Here is a 20029-nt window from a genome sequence, read left to right on the forward strand (position 1 = left end):
CAAGCCTTAGGGGTGCAACAAGCTGAGCTTGACACAAGTGACCAAAATAGTGAAAATAATAATAATACAGGTATTTATATACCGTCTTTCTTGGTTGTCAGATTTCTCCTCAGACTTTAATTCAAGGCGGTTTACATAGGCAGGCTATACTAAATCCCAATAGGGATTTTTACAATTGAAGAAGGTTCTGTCTTGCAAGAACCACAACATTTCAGATGGATCTTTTATTATCTGGTATCGCATTCTGGCCTCCATTTTCCTATCACACAAGCCGACAGTGGCCAAAGAGCAGGTGGAATAACTCAGCATAACTCAGCTAGGCTTGTCAGCTGCTTCACGGTCTCGCCGTTCACGGTGCTAGTGGCCTCGAACTGGTGACCTTCGGATGTTATCTTCAGGCAAATGGAGGCTCTACCCTCTAGACCAGACCTCCTGCCCAAATCTTGGTATATATGAATAATACCACCATGTTATATATCACTAGAAAGGTAATTTAATGCTGAATGCAAAGAATCAAACTGCACTGGAATATCTGTATTCTATCAAAATGTATGACCAATTAACCAGAAAATGAAAACACAACTGCCTTATGGAACAAAAAGTGGATTTTCTTAACTCAAAACTGACCTATGAGACTGATTGTTCAAAGAGCCAATGACATGTTGTCATGTTATTGACATGTTGCAATGTCATGTTATCATGATACAGCATGAAACCAACAAGGTGTTAATATGAGTCAGCTCATTTCCATATATCATAATACAGTTAACCCTGCTAACTGGGTAAAAGGCACTTTTTCAAGTGATCCTCTTGTTATATTTAGCAAGGGGAGAATAACCACTCCTCTTCACCCCAGCACTGTGTCTCGAACCAATGAGGGGCACACTTTTTAATCACTTAATTAAATTTGATTTTGTCTGCGGGGAGGGGGGCTACAATTCTTTGAGCCCAGGTAGCAGATAGATGCCTTAGCTATGCCACTGACTGGGGGGAGGCAGCAGAGCAAGTGGGTGGCAAGCTGCTGGGGGGAGGAGGTGGGTTCCTCCCAATTTTCACTTTTTAAAAAGCCCAGGCATGACGTCACTTCTGGCTGTGACATCACTTCCAGGGCAACATTTGAGCTTGGCACCAAGCTACATGATTATTAGCTGGTCTGGAGACCCCTGACCTAAGTAATACAAAAATACTTAGGAGATACTGTTGTCTCCTTGGAAAGTTCATGGAATTGTTACCCAGATTTTGACCAAGGAAATTGTTACAGATAGTAAAATGCTATCAGTCCCAAACATCTAACTGGCATCTAGGTACACACACAATCAATGCCCTTCAGTCCTACTGCACTACAACATCATATGTGGTTAAGGGCTTCATCGGTTTGACTGCTAGTAACCACAAGAGATAACACAAAATAACTCCAAAGCCTCAGTCCCAATCAAACTGAGACAGAACATCAAACTTATTTTTCCCTAGAAATTCTGAAGCTGAGCTTCCCTTTAGATTCCATACTAAAGTAGGTTAAACAAGTCAATGAACAACTTTTAATAGATGAACATTGACTGACACAATATATATTACCATCAGATATGGAATTTAAATAAAACATGAACACCTCTCCTTTAAGGGTGCTTTGGATTAAGAGAGAGTACAATAAACACAGAGGCCACATTATATTCAAGAAACCAAGTAAAGAACACAAAAACTATCCAACTACCTAAATAACCAGCAGTAAGGCAGACAATAAAGCTTTTTAAAAACAAGGAGACAAAACTTTCCCATGCCAAGGTCAACATATCGGCCTCTACCCAGTTGTGGTGAGCAGGAACAATTCAGACTCCTAGGAAAGTCTGTGTTTGATGCAATTGGCTTAGGCCAGGGGTGCCCAAACCCCAGCCCTGGGGCCCCTTGTGGCCCTCGAGGACTCCCAATCTGGCCCTCAGGAAGCCCGCAGTCTCCAGTGAGACTCTGGCTCTCCGGAGACTTGCTGGAGCCCGCACTGGTCTGAGGCAACTGCTCTCAGCGTGACGCCCAATCTCTCATGTGAGCTGTGGGATGAGGGCTCCCTCCACTACTTGCTATTTCACGTTTATGATGCAGCAGCGGCAGCAAAGGAAAGGTTGGGCTTGCTTTGTGCAAGGCCTTTTATAGGCCTTGGGCCCTTGCAAGACCTTCATTCATTCATATAAGTTCCATCCCAATTATATTCATTTACGTAAATTTATTCAAATTTGAAATGTAAATTAATTCTTTTTTCCCCCAGGCCCCCAATACAGTGTCAGAGGGATAATGTGGCCCTTCTGCCAAAAAGTTTGGACACCCCTGGCTTAAGCAATGTGACCCACTCCAATATTCTGATCTCTGTTACTCTAACATCCTCTGGAAAGCTCAACCACTTTAGCCAACACCTGACCCATTAGTAAGGAAGGATCCACTGACATCCCACTGGGTTTTGTGAGCACCTGTCCACTGGTCAAATCTGTCTCCTCACTATGGCTTAGCAGAGGTCCGAGGGGCTGAGCTTGGTTTTCTATGCCTTTGGATTCGCCCAGGGATCTCTAAACTTTTTGGTTGGAGGGCCACATCAAATATCTGGCACAGTTTTGAAGGCTGGAGAAAAAAATAAATCTAAATAAATACATTAGAGATGGAACTTAGATGAATAAATGAATGGGCTCAAATGTCTAGGATTTCTCCAAGCACCAACACAGCCCAAGAAATGAAGTACATTCTGAAATGGGCCCCCATTCCCCCACTCCAGAAGCACAACCCTGGTTGAGTTTGGTCAACTGGGCCAGAAGCTCTCAGGGGATCAGAGGCTGGCCATGGGCCAGACAGAGGCTTGCTGCAGGCCGCATCTGACTCCCAGGCAAGGGTTTGGAGACCCCTGGATTAGCCAATAGGAAAAGTAGAATCTCAGTCCCCACACTACAAAATGTTTCAGTGTTGTTTTATGTACAATTGAATTGGTGTTTTACTCTGTAAGCCACCTTGAGTACCCTTGAGTTTGGTAGACAGCGGGGTATAAATTCTTTAAATAAATCAATAATAAAAAAACCATTACATTGAGAGGATTCACTTACCACTCACTGACATGTCCCTCTTGACTAGAAGGTGAATAATGAGCACCACCCAAGAGGGAAGGGAGAAGCAGGATGTTTTAAATAAAACTATAGCCTAAATGCTATATTTATTTAGGTTGACTGCACTTTGGATTTAATTTTCTTTGGTCTCATATTTCAAGTGTCCGATTTTGCCTATTTTAACTAGCATTAACAAGTCATGTTTGATTCTTAACTTTTTTCAGAAATTTCTTTCGTTGAAGAAAAGATTTCAACTGATTCCAGTAGAATACTTAATATGTGACCTCTGGCAAGAGCCTCTGTTTCTGATCTGAAAGGTTGCTTTAATGGGCATAATTCAGCAGCTAGGAATAGACCAACTATTTGGTGATGTGAATTAATTACCTTTAATCCTTTACCAGTCCTGAACTATTGCTCATTTAAGCCATACATGCACCAAGGGGTATAAATGCAGCTGCTAACTATCTCTAGCACAGTGTTTTGACAGTTCTTGAAACTTTTTCAGGGTTTGGTGACTATTTAGATTCTCCGTTCTGTGTTCAGTCTGACTTTGCAAAGGTCTGGGGCAGAGGTCTCCAAACTTTTTGGCCAGAGGGCTGCATCAAATATCTGGTGTGGTGTGAACGGCCAGAAAAAAAATTTAAATAAATAAGAGATGGAACTTAGATGAGTGAATAAATGAATGAATGGGCTCATTCATTCAACCTCTCTGGCCCTCAGAACACCCTCCAGACACAATCAGAGCACAGTTCTGGTCATGTTCAGTTGAGTGGGCCAGAGGCTTTCAGGGGACAAGAGGTTGGCCACGGGCCGGAAAGAGGCTTGCTGTGGGCCGCATCTGGCCCCCGGGCTGGAGTTTGGAGACCTCTGCTCTAGGGTCTAGTTAGTTGGCAACCTTCACTCTCGAAAGTCTATGGTATTGCGCTCTGAATGGTGATTCTGGAACAGCGTCTAGTGTGGCTGAAAAGGCCGATTCGGGAGTGACAATCCCTTCCACACTGGCAGCAAGTGCAATCTGTCCCTGGTCTGTCTCCCTGGCTATGGGCCTTCCTTCTTTGCCTCTTTGCCTCAGTCTGTTGGCCAAGTGTCTCTTCAAACTGGGAAAGGCCATGCTGCACAGCCTGCCTCCAAGCGGGCCGCTCAGAGGCCAGGGTTTCCCACTTGTTGAGGTCCACTCCTAAGGCCTTCAGATCCCTCTTGCAGATGTCCTTGTATCGCAGCTGTGGTCTACCTGTAGGGTGCTTTCCTTGCACAAGTTCTCCATAGAGGAGATCCTTTGGGATCTGGCCATCATCCATTCTCACGAATGAGAGGCAGCGCATGTGGAAAGTGTGCAGTTTCCTCTCCTGTTGTGAGCGAAGAGTCCACGACTCGCTGCAGTACAGAAGTGTACTCAGGACGCAAGCTCTGTAGACCTGGATCTTGGTATGTTCCGTCAGCTTCTTGTTGGACCAGACTCTCTTTGTGAGTCTGGAAAACGTGGTAGCTGCTCTACCGATGTGTTTGTTTAGCTCGGTATCGAGAGAAAGAGTGTCAGAGATCGTTGAGCCAAGGTACACAGTCATGGACAACCTCCATGCACAGAGATTGCAATGCAGGGAGGTGAGTCCACATCCTGAACCATGACCTGTGTTTTCTTCAGGCTGATTGTCAGTCCAAAATCTTGGCAGGCCTTACTAAAACGATCCATGAGCTGCTGGAGATCTTTGGCAGAGTGGGTAGTGACAGGTGCATCGTCGGCAAAGAGGCAGTCACGCAAACATTTCAGCTGGACTTTGGACTTTGCTCTCAGTCTGGAGAGGTTGAAGAGCTTTCCGTCTGATCAGGTCCGGAGATAGATGTCTTCTGTTGCAGTTCCAAAGGCCTGCTTCAGCAGGACAGCGAAGAAAATCCCAAACAAGGTCGGCACAAGAACACAGCCCTGCTTCACTCCGCTTCAGATGTCAAAGGGGTCTGATGTGGAGCCATCGAAGACAACAGTGCCCTTCAAGTCCTTGTGGAAAGATCTGATGATGCTGAGGAGCCTGGGTGGACATCCGATCTTGGGGAGAATCTTGAAGAGGCTGTCTCTGCTGACCAGGTCGAAAGCCTTCGTGAGATCTATGAATGCTATAAAGAGTAGCTGTCGTTGTTCCCTGCATTTCTCCTGCAGTTGTCTAAGGGAGAATACCATATCAGTGGTGGACCTGTTGGCTTGGAATCCGCACTGCGATTCTGGATAGATGCTCTCTGCAAGTACCTGGAACCTCTTTAGTGCAACTCAGGCAAATAGCTTTCCTACAACGCTAAGGAGAGAGATGCCACGGTAGTTGTTGCAGTCACCCCATCACCTTTGTTCTTGTACAGCGTGATGATGTTTGCATCCCTCATATCTTGAGGTACTCCACCTTCTCTCCAGCAGAGACAGAGGATTTCATGCAGCTCAGTGACGACGATCTCTTTGCAGCACTTTCGGACTTCAGCAGGGATGCTGTCTTTCCCACGTGCCTTGCCAAAGGCAAGGGAGTCCAGGGCCACATGAAGTTCTTCTAGGGTTGGTTCACTGTCAAGCTCCTCCAGCACAGGCAGGCACTCAATGTTGTTCAACGCTTCTTCGGTGACTACATTTTCTCTGGAATATAGCTCAGAATAATGCTGCACCCAGCATTCCATCTGCTGTGCCTGATCCTGGATGACCTCGCCTGCGGCAGACTTCAGAGGGGCAATTTTCTTCTGTGTTGGACCTAGGCTTGATACCAACATACATCCCCTTGATTTTGCCCGTGTCAGCTGCTATCTGTATCTGGGAACAGAGGTGGAGCCAGTAGTCGTTAGCACATCTCCTGGCAGTCTGCTGGACTTTGCTGCGAGCAGCTCAGAGGACCTGCAGGTTGAGCTCACTGGGACAGGCCTTGTATGCCGCTTGAGCTCTCCTCTTTTCCTCAATGACTGGTGTCAACTCCTCAGAGTGGGCTTCAAACCAGTCTGCAGCCTTGTTGGTTTTCTTGCCGAATATGGACAAGGCAGTGTTGTAAACAGCATTCTTGAAATGTTCCCATCTGTTGGATGCGTTTGCGTCGGCCGGGCCTGGAAGAGATTCCTCAAGCGCTCGTGCAAATTCCTCCACTTTTCTCTGATCCCAGATCTTGCTGGTATCAATGCGAGGTCTTCCTTCCTTTTTCGTGTGATACAGTGGCTTTGTTCACAGTTTCACTCTGCTGCACACCAGGGAGTAGTCAGTGTCGCAGGCAGCACCCTGATAACTGCATGTGATCTTGATGCTGGGAAGGCTGGAGCGTCTGGTGAGGATCAAGTTGAGCTGGTGCCAGTGCTTTGATCTTGGGTGTCTCCAAGAGACTCTATATTGGGGCTTCGTGTTGAAGAACATGTTGCTGACACAGAGACCATGATGACAGCAAAACTCTAGCAGGCGTTGGCCATTTTCGTTCATCTTCCCAGTGCCGAACTGACCTAAGCAAGTGGGCCATGAACTGTTATCAGCACCAAATCTAGCATTGAAATTGCCGAGGGTGAACAATGGCTCTTTTACGGGGATCTTCTTGATAGTGAGGGCCAGGTCATCGTAGAATTTGTCTTTGGCTTCTGCTGGAGACGACAGAGTCAGTGCATAAGCACTGATGAGAGTGACAGGTCCTGCTGATGACTGGAGCTGCAGGGACAAAATTCTTTCACTTCACACAGTAGGTGGGATGATGGATTCCAGCAGGGTATTTCTGACCACAAAGCCAACACCATGTTCCCTGGTTTCATTTGGTGGTTTTCCCTGCCAGAAAAATGAGAAATTTCTCTCCTTGACAGATCCAGAATCTGGCAGCCTCGTCTCTTGAAGGGCGACGACGTCCATCTGCAGTCTGCTTAGCTCCATGTCGATGACAGCTGTCTATTTCTTGCAGGTCATCAGAGAAGCCAGGTGTCATTGTCCTAACATTCCAGGTGCTCAGCTTTAGGGCAGGAGCTTTCTGTTGCATGGTGCAGAGTTGTCGATTCGCTTGTCAGTTTTCACCCTAAACCCCACGCACCCCATGAGGTTAACGGACCTTGGTGAGGCAACACCTTACTGGCTGGGGACTGCCCAGCTTAAGGCGGGCGGTAGCTGCCCAATGAGATGCAATGATCTCTCCCACTGTCGGAAGCAGCCCCTAGTGTCACGCTCTACGCCAATTGAGCAAAGACTTATAACCGGTAAACTGCTGCTTCCCGTGTTGTGCCAACGCCGTATGGCGAAGTTGGAGTGTCCTCTCCAGTGCACGAAGCCTGGGTAAGGAAAGTATGGAGGATAGGCTGTTACCCATGCAGCAAATCCCCCCTCTCCATGTCGCTGGAATGGTCCAATAGGCAGAAGCCAATACAGTTGGTTCCAGCGGCGTCGCAGGAGTTGCCAGAGCATGACTGTGTACAGCCGCGAACTGCCTCCAGGACTCCAGCTCCGGATTTTGCCTCGAGGTTGACTCCTGAAGCCTTTTCCATAACTGGATATAGCCACAAGGCAGTGGAAGTTTGAGGTCAGAGTTTCCTTCTCTTAGATGAGCTGCCTTCCCAGGCTGACAAGTCCCATCTACCCGGTGGCTGTTTGGTCGCCTCTTACGACAAGTACAGCCAAACTGAGGGCCTGTTCTTATCCCCAGCCCCCAGGGGATGACGCAGGATGATGCTCTCCCTCTGCAATTCCCAAATACCCACAACTCCCTCTCTCCCCCTCCCCCCTCTGCAATCTTCTGTATGCCTAGTCCCTGCTCTCCCTCTGCAATTCCCAAATACCCACAGCTCCCTCTCTCCCCCTCCCCCCTCTGCAATCTTCCATTTGCCTCATCCCTGCTCTCCCTCTGCAATTCCCAAATACCCACGACTCCCTCTCCCCCCTCTGCAATCAACGGAAGAAGATTGTAGGGTCTAACACTTGAATATGTAGGTTACTTTGGAAAGAATGGCAGATGAAATAACAAATGAGTGTGGGAAGCATACATGTTCATTCATGCACACACAGCTGGGATGACACTTGGAGCACCACATTTTGGGGGAAGGGAGTCAGAGAACACAAATTAAGGCATTAGATACTGTCAGACATCAATATTGTTTACAGGTAAAGAAAAAGGGGGGTTGATACTGTAACTACATGTGTGAAATACATGAAATATAAGGATTCAGAGATTCCTTAGTTAATTACTGTAGTTTCTAATGTTGAAGGATCCACTAACTTAAGCAACATCAAACATAATATATTCTGAGGGTTGAAAACGTGTCATAAAGCACATTTGCATCTCCTCATGAACAAGCTGCGCCAACACACAGAGGTGTGCTGGCACACGGAGGCTGAATCCAGTCTCCATGGCGGCTTGCTTAGCAAGCCTTGCGTCGGCCCACTTGGGCCGATGCAAGACTCTAGGGTAGGCAGGGAGGAGGTGGGAGGCCCTGAGGGTGGATAGGTGGGGAGCAGAAGGCAGAGCTGGGACCCAACAATTATCTTGGATTCCAACCCCCGTTCCTGGGGAGTTCGGAGCAGCTTCAAGCCGCTCCGCTCTCCTCAGACTTGTGCCACCTCCAGAGCTGGTGCAAGTCCAAGGAGACCCAGTGTACCTTACACAGAAGTAAGGCGAAAAGTTTCCCCTTACCTCAGGCTGAGCCACTTTGGGTGCCTATCCTGAGTTGAATACAGCGCAAGCCTCTTGGCTTGCCTGTTCCAGCGCAGGGTAGGATTGCACCTTAAAGCAAGTATTCACATGCTATTCCCAATACAACAGCAATAAGGCTATGCATGCAAAACTGTATTGCTCATAACAAAAATTTAGGCTTCTATAACCTGCACTACAATAAAGTATTTCTATCTGCAATGCATGTCCTGCTACACTAGGCTTCCAATTTTGACATTAACAAAACAAAACTTACCATTTATGTTATTCAGCACTTCTTTCAAGATACTGAAGCTGTGCAACAGGGGGTCACGTTCTTCATCCTAAGTAAAAGAATAAGTTATTACTGAGTTAAAGTTAGAACCTCCAATCAGGGGAGGGAGAAGTGGGTGAGAATATGTCAATATTTTTTTCAATATGCATCAATGTGGAAAATTCAGATAGTTTTAAATTAGTCATAAAATCCAACTATTTATAAACCTAGGATAACACCAGTTTTTGGAGAAAGAAGTTCACTAAGTTCAAAAGATACCTAGACAGAACAGTTTGATTTCTTTTTTAAATCAAAGCTATTTTATGCCTCATCAGCACCGACAGAAAACGCACACGTTCTTATGGAAACAGGACTGCAGGTTATCTCCACATCTGTGGTTGCGTAAGACAAACACTATGACAGCAGCTTTTATCTGCTATTTCAGAGAGTTTAAAAAAAAATTTTTTTAATCATTCTGTGGAATTGTATTATATGTTTTTGCATAAGTTTGAAGTCACTCCTAGGTAGCTTCAATCAGGAAAGGTGGGGTATAAATCCAGTAAAAACATACCACCCACAATTAAGGCAGCTTTGCAAAAAAGGGTTGCCAAAAGTTATTCATCCACCTGTGCATGCAAATTCAATCACTGGTAACTCCTATTTAAAAAAAGAATTTCATGTAGCAGGACTGGAAAACACCTCTTCCGAACACTCAAACTACACGTTACAGTTATTGCCAAACAACACAGGGGGCATCCCAAACATCATCAAAGCAGGTGGTATTAATACTTTTCCCCACCCCCATGGACCTGATCCAGCACTAACCCCCTGAGCTATTTCTAGTAGTAAAAGAAGTTTCCATTGAAACCAATGGAAGTTTTTGTGCTGCTATAAATACCCCCCCGGGGGGGGGAAGGTGCCATTCAGATTAGAACCACAGTGAGGGCAAAGTAATAGAGCTCCCCTACCCCTTGCTGCACTGTCACTCTGGGTGCCCCCATGCTATTTTTAACCAAAAAGTCAAGCACTTAAAGGGATAGTAATTGAAAAATAGTTTGGTCCTACGGCCTTGGAAAGCTGCTGCCTAGTATGTTCTAGTAACATACTAGAACAGGGGTTCTCAAACTTCTCAGGAGTAAAATTTCTGAGGTAAGTCTTTGCGGGGAAGGGGGTAAAGGCAGCACTGCTACCCCCAGGATCACATTGCTAATGGGGGCGAAGGGGGATGTTTTACTTATTGGGCTGCTGCAAGCTGCAGGAGTTGCAGGGAGCCCTGTGCAGCCCTCCACAGGGCTCTTGAATCTTAGAATGTTGAAAAAAGCAATTGCAACCCACTTCTGGTTTCGCAAACCACTTCTGCAGCTTGCAGCAGCCCTCAGTAAGTAAAAATACCCTACTTCACCCCTGTTAGCGACACAATCCTGGGGATCATATCACTGTCTCTCTCCTTTCCCCTGCCCCTTAAGGGGCCAGGGGCCGAGGCTCTCAGACAGGTGCATTGCAATGTTTGAGAATCTCAGTACTAGAGTAACAAAGAAGGCTTTCTAAATTCACTGCTCCCCCAGCCTAGCTTGTTCTTTTCTAATAGTATAACCAAAGAACCAGTTGAGAGCATCTTCCATTAACACTACAATGCATTTCCACAGAACTAACATCAGCTGATCTCCTTTACCATTAGTTTATGCAAAGTAGTGCACCATAGCTGATTGAGAGAGACTTGGGTTCAAATCCCTGCAGTCATAAAATTCACTGGACCACTCACCATTTCTCAGCTTAAGCCATTTCTGCCCAATCATGCATATATGCAACAGAGACCAAATGTGCACACCTGTGGTCCAGGCAAAAACGCGTTAACCTCTCTCACAGAGTTGCTATGTGAAAAAGTGGGATATCCCCCACATATGCCATCTTCAACTTCTTGAAGGTAGGACAAGGGAGTAGTAAATAAATGAAGATTTAATCGAGACAGAAGAAAGCAAAATAGTCGTCAAGGCTCACTGGGAAAATGCAGAGGGGCTTGCTAGGCTCTTTGCTTCAGTGAGTAGGAATGGCGGGGAAAGCTAAGTGATCTGCTTTTTTTTTTTTTTTTTTTGCAAGCCTCTATTTAGAAGTCTAATGCTTTGTTCTTACATAACACGAGATATTATTTTATTATACCTTTAAGGATACTAATCATGCAATGTTATAAGCCAATTCCCCTTTTTTAAACAACAAGTATAATATAGGAATACAGTTTGCACCTTGCCTGGGAAATATAACAATTGCCCATAAGTAAACATTCAAGTGATGAATTCTGTGATTTGCTAGGTCACACATACACTCACTTCTCTGTTGCTCAAGAAACAGTACTAGAATGAGTGCGATCACAGCTGGAATCTCTGGTTCCTAGCCTCAAAAAGACTTCTACCACTACTTGGCTGGAAGAGGGAAGGAGCATCCACATTTCTCACATTTAGCTAACACAACATGAAAACTGAGCAGATACGAAGGCTCAGATCCACCCCAGTTTCGCAATCTTCTGAGGCAGGAGAGGGGGATAAGAGGAGGACCATATCAGTCACAAAATGCCACAACAGCAGCAGAGAGGAGAGCAGTGGAAGTAATACAGTACAAATAATCAGTTGCCTCCTAAAGAAGGATGTTCAAATGCGCCATGTTTTTTGATCTTGCAGAATCTCTTGATAGTAATTCTATAAATAAAAGTAAAACTGATCCACTAGTACAAAATCTTGTAAGTATTTTATGAAATAATTACATAACTCTGAATTCCTCCACAGCTATAGGCACTACAGTCACAAGTAGTACCACTGCCTTTTCTCCCCCCTGCAATACATATGCACAAATATTTCATATTTGTTGAAATGGGATATTATTGGCTGAAAAAATCCATTAACTTAACTATAGTATAGTAATGTCAGTGATAACCTTTAAGAGTGCTTGGGGTTTTTTTGTTTGTTTTATGAAGAACAGCTTAAAGTATGTTGCAATTGTATACTTTGGACTAGAACACATTTAAATGTTGGCGCACCTTTAAAGTTTTGATCTCAGGTTTTGCTCTGGAAATCTGTACAGCCATGCTACAATTATAGCATGTAAATCCACACATCTCCCAGTTTTTATTTTGACTCTTCTTTAAAACTTCTGTGTACCAAGCAATGCTAGATAAAAATACTACAGCTGAAATTTGAAGCACATTTACTTGGCAATGACTTCTTGAACTCAGTTAGACTTACTATTGAGAAGCAAGCATTGGGACTAAGTATTGATATTTACTTTTATTACATTTTTATTCTATCCTTCCTCCAAACAACTTAGAGTAGAATACATGGTTCACATCTCTTCCTGGTCTCACAACAATCCTGCAAAGTAGATTAGGCAAGGGAGAATGACTAACTGAGGACCATAAGAACAGCCCCGCAGGATCAGACCATAGGCCCACCTAGTCCAGCTTCCTGTATCTCAGTGGCCCACCAAATGCCTCAGGGAGCACACAAGACAACAAGAGACCTGCATCCTAGTGCCATCCCTTGTATCTGGCATTCTCAGGTACACCTATTGAACATTTGGCGAACTTCATTAGTAAGCGAGGACTGAAATCACAGCTCTCCAATTTAAGTTCAACATTGTAGCACAGCAGTTTTCATCCAGTATGCCACAAATGATCCACAGGTGTGTCATGGGTGTTTGGGGGAGGGCAAGTTATTAGCAGGACAATTGGGGGATGTGACTCCCACTGGGAACATGGTATATCTTGTCAATTGTCAAAAAACTGATGGTACGCCTTGACAATTATAGCACCTTGTCAGTGTGCCATGAGATGAAAAAGATAGAAAATCACTGCTATAGCCACTCAATAAATGAATTAGCTGATGTAACGATTAGAATTACAGGTTAAGCCTCATTATTCACGTGGATTCCGTTCCAAGCACTCACATGGATGGCAAAAAACGCACTTTAGCAAATCAATTTACAGTGATTTAAAAACAGCCCTACTGACCTTTGTGATGTAAGATAAAAGTCATTAAGAAGACAATCCATCAATAGTCCTCCTCCAAGAGCTTAGAAAGGAGCTTCACTCAGCCCCTCCCTTCACCAATGCAAAGTGATCACCTTCCTTTCACATGCTCAGGGGGAAGGGAAGGATCCACTGGAGAGAGAAGGATTGATGGATTGTCAGCCAGCTGCCCTCTCTTCTCTCATTAAGGAGGCTATTGTTAAAGGACTGTTCAGTTCTTTAAACTAATTTTAAAGGGATGTATTTTTTTTCCCCTTCTGCAGGGATCAGCACATTCCTTCTCATTTGCAGGGGCCATTCGTGTTGAGTCAAATCCTTGTATAACAAATCTGTGTATAAATAGGCTGGACCTGTATAGACTCAGGATGCAAACCTATTCAGTCACCTAAAAATAAATTTCAATTGACAGATTTCCAGGTATACCTTTATATTGCACTTGTAAGACTTGGGAGACCAAATTCCCTCTCAGTCATACGTTTACTCAGTGATTTCAGGCCAGTTCCTCTCTCGCAGCTTGATTGACCTCACAGGGCTGTTTGGGCAGAAGGGGAGGGAAGAAGCATATATGCTGCCCTGAGCTCACAGGAGAAGGATGGGATAAGTGTACAATTCATACAACTCAGCATTCACAATGTGACTAGGAATAATTGCAGGAAAGGCTCAAGATTACTTCCTGTAGAGTCCTATGCACGTTTATTCAAACTGTGCACATTGAAGCTTACTCCCTAGCAAATTATGTTCAGGATTACAACCCAATAGCCTATAGCCCCAAATCTGGCACTTCTCTGCCTACAGCAGAATAAAAAGAGTGCCACTATCTCTGACTGGACTTGTTCACCAAACCAAATACTGTGGATATCAAGGCACCTCTTCCCTTGATGATTCCATAAGCAGAAGCCAGACAGGCCACATATGCCCCTTTTTCATTGGAAAGGAAGACACTGAGATGCCCATTTGGTAACTAGACTAAGGGCCCAAACCTTTCCAACGCCAATGCAGCCACAATACAGCCCTGAGGTAAGGGAACAAATGTTCCCTTACCTTGAGGAGACCTCCATGACTGCTCCATCCATTACAGGGTGCAGCACACACCCGTTGGCATGGCTGCATCAGTGCTGGAAAGTTGGATAGAATTGGGCCCTAATAATAATAACAACAACAACAACAGTATTTATATACCACTTTTCAACAAAAAGTTCCCAAAGCGGTTTACAGAAAAAAAAATCAAATAACTAATGGCTCCCTGTCCCAAAAGGGCTCACAATCTAAAAAGATACAAAAGAACACCAGCAGGCAACCAATAGAAAAGACACTGCTGGGGGAGGTGGGCCAGTTACTCTCCCCCTGCTGAATAAAAGAGGAGCACCCACTTGAAAAAGTGCCTCTTACCAGTTAGCAGGGGTAACTGCTAACTCTAGAATAATACCCTCTAGAATAATACCCTCTAGATCAGGAGTGTCAAACATAAGGCCCGGGGGCCCCAGAAGTTTTTTATCCGGCCCTCAGGCTCTCAGCGCTGAGGGGTTACTACTGAAATGGCAGCCCACATGAAAACTGGGCTTTCCCAAATCTTGAAATATGATCAAGATTGGCATATTTTTTCTTCTGTCATTTGTAGTTAATGAGTTTCTATATAAGAACAAGGCCTGGCTTCTGGCCATTAGCTGCTTAATGATGTCACTTCCTGCTAAATGACATCATTTCCGGCACTCAGCAGGAGCCCTGAATGCTAACTTCAGCCCTATGTATGAAACACGTTTGACATCCCTGCTCTAGATGCCTCAGGTAAGCAGAAATAAAAAAGAGTACTACTGGCTCCCCCATAAGAATAAGGTCTGCACCTCCCTATCATTTGGTTGAAGTGTTTAATGTATCACAGCCTAACAATAGAAGGGCCACCACACACAAACACACTCCATTCCAGCTCCTCACTTGAAAGGGTGTTGCAGGACTGTTGACTTGGACCTGCACCAGTGAGGCCCCCAGACTTCATTGGCAACACAGCAGTCAAACTGCCCTCCCAACTGGTGAGCACTTAGAGATCTGGCTGGGAGCTGGGGAGCAGGCAGGGATCACCCACAACTGCAGGATGATCCTGCAGTTGGGGGTGATCCCTAACTAATTCTACAATTCCAAGGAAAGTTGGGGTTTGCTTCACTCATTCGAGGACAGGAGCCTACTAGAGGATGAATTGAGAGTGTAGAATCCTGGCAACCAATGTCATACTTCAAATCCCTTTGACTAAACAAAGTACTTGTTAGTCAAACATAGACAAGGGCTCTCAGGACATGTACAGAAATCAAGGCTGTCCTCAGTAACAAGTACAATTATTTCAATTTCCCTAGCATGCTAGATTTTGGGAAGAAAGATGCATTTTATTAGAAATATTCACTTCATCAATTCCTGAACTTACCAAGTGCGTATGAGTACTCCATCTTGCACTACGCTTTATAGCTCCCACCACTGTGTTGATTTCACCTTGTATGGTGTAAATGTTCTTATCCACAATCCTGACGGTCCTAAAAATTGAGAAGCTAAATCAGTATCCATATAAAAAGTGCATTTTAATTATTCCCTGTCTGGGGGAATAAATTAAGAAGAATGCTCCAGAATCTTTATTTTGAATTATGGAAGAAACATTTAAGGAAATGTACGGATATCCAGCTCTTCAGAAACAAAAAAAAAACACAGAAGTTTTATATCAGATTTAGCTTGAAGGCACCAAGAATGTGTTGGAAGCAAAAAAAAATGCAAGTAGACAGAGATGAACAATGATTCACATAGCTATTGGGCCTGGATATACAACTGAATGACAATAAGGAACTTGGAAAAGCAAGAATATCTCTGCCAAAATTTAGGGAAAACAAAAGCAAACTCTGCTAACCCTCTCTCTCTAGGCCACACTTCAATAAGCATTTTGTAACATTCGATGGGCATGTCACCCATATAGCAGAATACAACTTAAAGACAGAAAGGAAGCAGAAGATAAAGCAAAGGACAGAAACAAGGGTTTCTAAACATCATAGAAAAAAGATGGGGTAAGATTTTTATATTACCTATATACCATTATCTATACGCATGTGCTTTACATAGTGTAACAAGATTGATCTTTGTCCTAAAGCTTTACAATCTTATTGCACTAAGTTGCAAAGCATATTGAGAAGAACTGTAATACGAGTACATACATATTATAAACCAGTTCAGAAGGAACCACCTACAGCCTCATTTTTATGGCCAAAATTTTGGCACAGTTCCACCATTTGGTGGGTATTTCATTAATTCAGCCATGCCAATAATTCTACAAAAAGTTATTAACCTGCAAACACACAAGCCTACTATATACTTACATTAGTAATTTGTGATATTTTGACAGCATAAAAAGAAGAAAAATGCAAAGAACCAACTGTCTTCTAACTGTCAAAATCTTCCCTGTTTGGTTTCCTGGAAGTAAATATTACTTGCTACAGGCTACCAGGCAAGTAGTTATTTAAAGCACTATGTGGCAGTGTTATTTAAGTTACAGAAGATACTTTCAATTTTGAGGTAGTGTTATATACACACAGACGCATACAAACACTTCTATAAATAAATTTTAGTTTTTCCATCTCAACAATCTTAAGGACTTTAACTAAGTATTCCTTAGTTATCAGGAGTCCACCTCCCCACAGGCCAAATTATAACAAAGTACAATTTCTGCAGCTAGTAAAGTATTACTAATAAGAAGGCTGGAAGTTCAGTATCTCAGCTAAGGTATTCAATAATACAAGAATAAAGAAATCTCTGTTTGAAGCATGGTCACCAATATTTGCAACCAATATGTTTGTACATGATCACATGTACTTTTACTACAGATGCTCAAGTCATTGAGGACTTCCTGAATCTATTGATATTAAACATCTTTTTCAGTCGAGCTAGGATCAAACACCAGCAAAAAAACAATTATATCATATTTCTTAAGAGAAAGGCATAAGAAAAAACTCTTGGCGTAAATCTGGAGACTTATACACTGATACTGTAGCAGCGTTTCTCAAACTTTGAGGAAGCTTTACTCCCTCAGTAAGTTCTTGGAGGGAAGGGGCTAGGGCAGTGGCGCAATCCCCAGGATTGCGTCGCTAAGCGGGTGCGTCGCTAAGATGGTAAGGAGAGGGTGCTTTGACTTCAAGAAGGCGGGGCTGCAGCAGGCTGCAGGAGGTGCGGGGAGCCCTGCGCAGCCCTGCACAACGCTCCCTGAGGCTTGGAACTTTCACTAAAAGCGGGTGCAAAGGAGGTGCACTATCCTGTGGTGCACTACTTCTTGCTCCCAAAGTCTGTACATTAGAGGCAAAACCACAACCAGGCATGTGTATAGTAGCATATACTAGAATGGCAGTAATGTTGTAAAGTACAGGTCATCCACTGGTGTTCCATTCCAGAACCCTTAGTGGATTTTAAAAAGTGGAAAAACAGATTTAAAGAACCACTTCCAGGTTTTTCACCCCTCCATTACTCCTAATAGAATAAGGTCATGCTTCGACATCTTTAGGGGTTTGATTCTGGAACTCCCTGCTAATATCATAAAATGTGTTAAAAGCAGTTTACAAAAATTAAAAAGTGCGTCCCTTTACAATTGTGGTTTAAAAACAGCTTTTCTTACTGTTGTGGAGAGGCAGTCAGCAAATAGAAATGCAAAAGACCTTTTCCTTTGCCTGGTTCAGTTGAAAAATTGAATGAAAGTTTGCATGACTGTCTTTCTACAACAGTAAGAAAATTGTTTTGTAAACTGCGATTTTAAAGGGATGCATTTTTCCCCTTCTCCAGGGATCAACACATTCCTTCTTACTTGCAGCGGCCATTCGTGTCGAGTCAAATCCATGTATAAAAAATCAGTGTATAACAAGGTTGGACCTGTATTTGTATCCTATCCTTCAGCTGACAAGACCCCCAGAACAACTTACAATAAATGCACAAACACAATGGGAAGTTATTACCCCCCCCCCAAAAAAAATGTGAAGAGGGTGAAGTAATGATCCTTGTTTGCTTCTTTTCTCTTCCACAGAGAAACAACAACTGCCTAGTAGTTATGGATATAGTTACAGGGGAGACACAATCCAAACTTAAAGAAGCACTAGCAGGTAAAGGCGTCAATAGTGATTGCCTGCTATGCTCACTTTTCTGTCTTCCTGCTTTACAAAGTGCAGTTGGTGTTGCTTGACAAAAAGGCTGGCCATGACTTTTCTAGAGCAAGAGACCAACTCTCAGTATCAAACCACCCTTAGAGTTCAGAGTTCTCCATTAGAGTTCAGACATTGTTCAACCAAATCTTCCACCTACCATACATGACTCAGGACCCAATCCTATCCAACTTTCCAGTGCCAATGCAGCAACAATACAACCTTGACATTCCCTGACCTCGAGTAGGCCTCCATGACTACCCACCACCACAGGATGCAGCACACACCCCATAGGCACAGCTGTATCAGGGTTGGAAAGTTGGATAGGATTGTGCCCTCAGTCACACAGTGCACTCACCTATACATTCAGGTCACCAGACATTCATTCCTATGCAATATTCATCAATAATATTTACCTAAGATAACAGTGCCAATCTTGTGACCTGATGTGATACCTTTTGTTGCAGGGCCTCCACCCCCTGTGGCCCCCTTACTCACCAGGATAAGCTGCAGGTGTGGCCAGGGTCAATGGCACCTGCCACAAGTACATAACCCAGATGTAGGTGACAGTGACATGGTGACACCATCAATTGCTTCAATACCCAAAAGTGGGCATTTTGGGTCAAACAGACACAGAGGTGGGCAGGGAGGGCCATACCAGCCTCACAAGCATCCACTGATGAGTCAGGTTTCCTGCACACACACCCAGCACATACTGAGAAATCCAAGAGACTCCCCACCATCAGAATGTACTGTACTTCAGATTTCCTCCCCCCCCCCCCAATTTCTATTGCAGGCCACAGGACACTGGACATTCCTAGACATTCAGCTTCTGCTGAAAACCTGTGTTCCCTCAGAGCTCCCTACAGTCTGGGAACTAGGCTATTACTATATTGATATGCCACCAGTATGGGGGTCTTGCTTAACCCAGGTGCTACAAACCTGGGATAAGCAAGACCTCTCCCATTCTTAGAAGGGTGCTCATCCAGTGCCAAGACAATAACCCAGCTGACAAGAGTCATTTCCACCCCCTACTATCACAGAGATCCCTGTAGACAGGAACAGGACTAGAACCTTCTGCGTGCCAAGCACCCTTCTTCAATACTGTGTCGTGCCAATGCCAAGTCTCCATCATTTCACTACAAATAACCCTGCAAGAAGGGTAGCAGAAAAGCCACTTCCAACCACTGTGCCGAGGCACACTGGTGTGCTGTGAGTGGGTGTGCCACAGGAATTTGGGGGAAGGCATTTATTAGCAGGGCCAAGGGGGGGTGAGCCCCCCACTGGCAGCACAGTGTGCCTTGTCGAATGCCAAAAACCTGACGGTGAGCCTTGTCGGTGTGTCTTGAGATGAGAGTGGTTGAAAATAGCTGTACTGAACGTAGTGCAGTGGAGAAACTGAGGCAGGGGCAGAGTGCCAAGCCGTGCTGCAGCTCGGCACAGGCGTGCCAAGGTGCCAACTCCCGACACTGCCAGCAAACGAAGCCAGGGCCCTGCTTGGTGGGTCCCAGCAGGGTGGAGACACCAGAGGCGGTCCCTGGAGAAGGAGGTGCCTCCAGGTGTCGCCTGAGCGGGTCTTCGGCCTGGGCCACCTTGGGAACTTGCAGGGACTACCACGGCCTTGAGGACCGGTGGCTGCCCCCAGGCAGGCCCTGGCCCAGGCCCGGCCAACCCTCGCTCTCCACAGCCAGGGAAGGCCCCATTCGCCCAGAACAGCGGCCAGAGCCCCGGTCAGGCGACGTTCACTCACCCCTCCATCCACCCGGCGTCCAAAATGGCGGCGCCTGCGGCCGGCTGCTGCGGCGAAGCGCCTCTCGGCATCCCAGGGACCCAGGCCTCGCTCCAAGCCCACCGGCCCCGGGACAGGCTGCGCTGGGGACGGCAGAGACCGGCTCCTCTCCCTCTCA

General features: G+C 45.0%; 1 protein-coding gene across 4 annotated transcripts in view; it reads right to left on the minus strand.

The window, feature by feature from the left end:
• The window catches only part of GBF1 (golgi brefeldin A resistant guanine nucleotide exchange factor 1), a 126971-nt gene extending 106942 nt beyond the window's left edge, over positions 1-20029 (minus strand). For all 4 annotated transcript variants that reach the window (XM_066619154.1, XM_066619153.1, XM_066619152.1 and 1 more), the window contains exons 1-3: positions 19873-20029; positions 15386-15491; positions 8961-9027 (exon numbers count right to left, since the gene is read on the minus strand). In XM_066619154.1, coding sequence (XP_066475251.1) covers positions 8961-9027; positions 15386-15491; positions 19873-19943 — 244 coding nt within the window. In that variant the 5' untranslated portion in view covers positions 19944-20029. The remainder of the gene's footprint in view (positions 1-8960; positions 9028-15385; positions 15492-19872) is intronic.

The sequence above is a fragment of the Tiliqua scincoides genome, chromosome 3 (assembly GCF_035046505.1).
Source record: "Tiliqua scincoides isolate rTilSci1 chromosome 3, rTilSci1.hap2, whole genome shotgun sequence".
NCBI lineage: Eukaryota > Metazoa > Chordata > Lepidosauria > Squamata > Scincidae > Tiliqua > Tiliqua scincoides.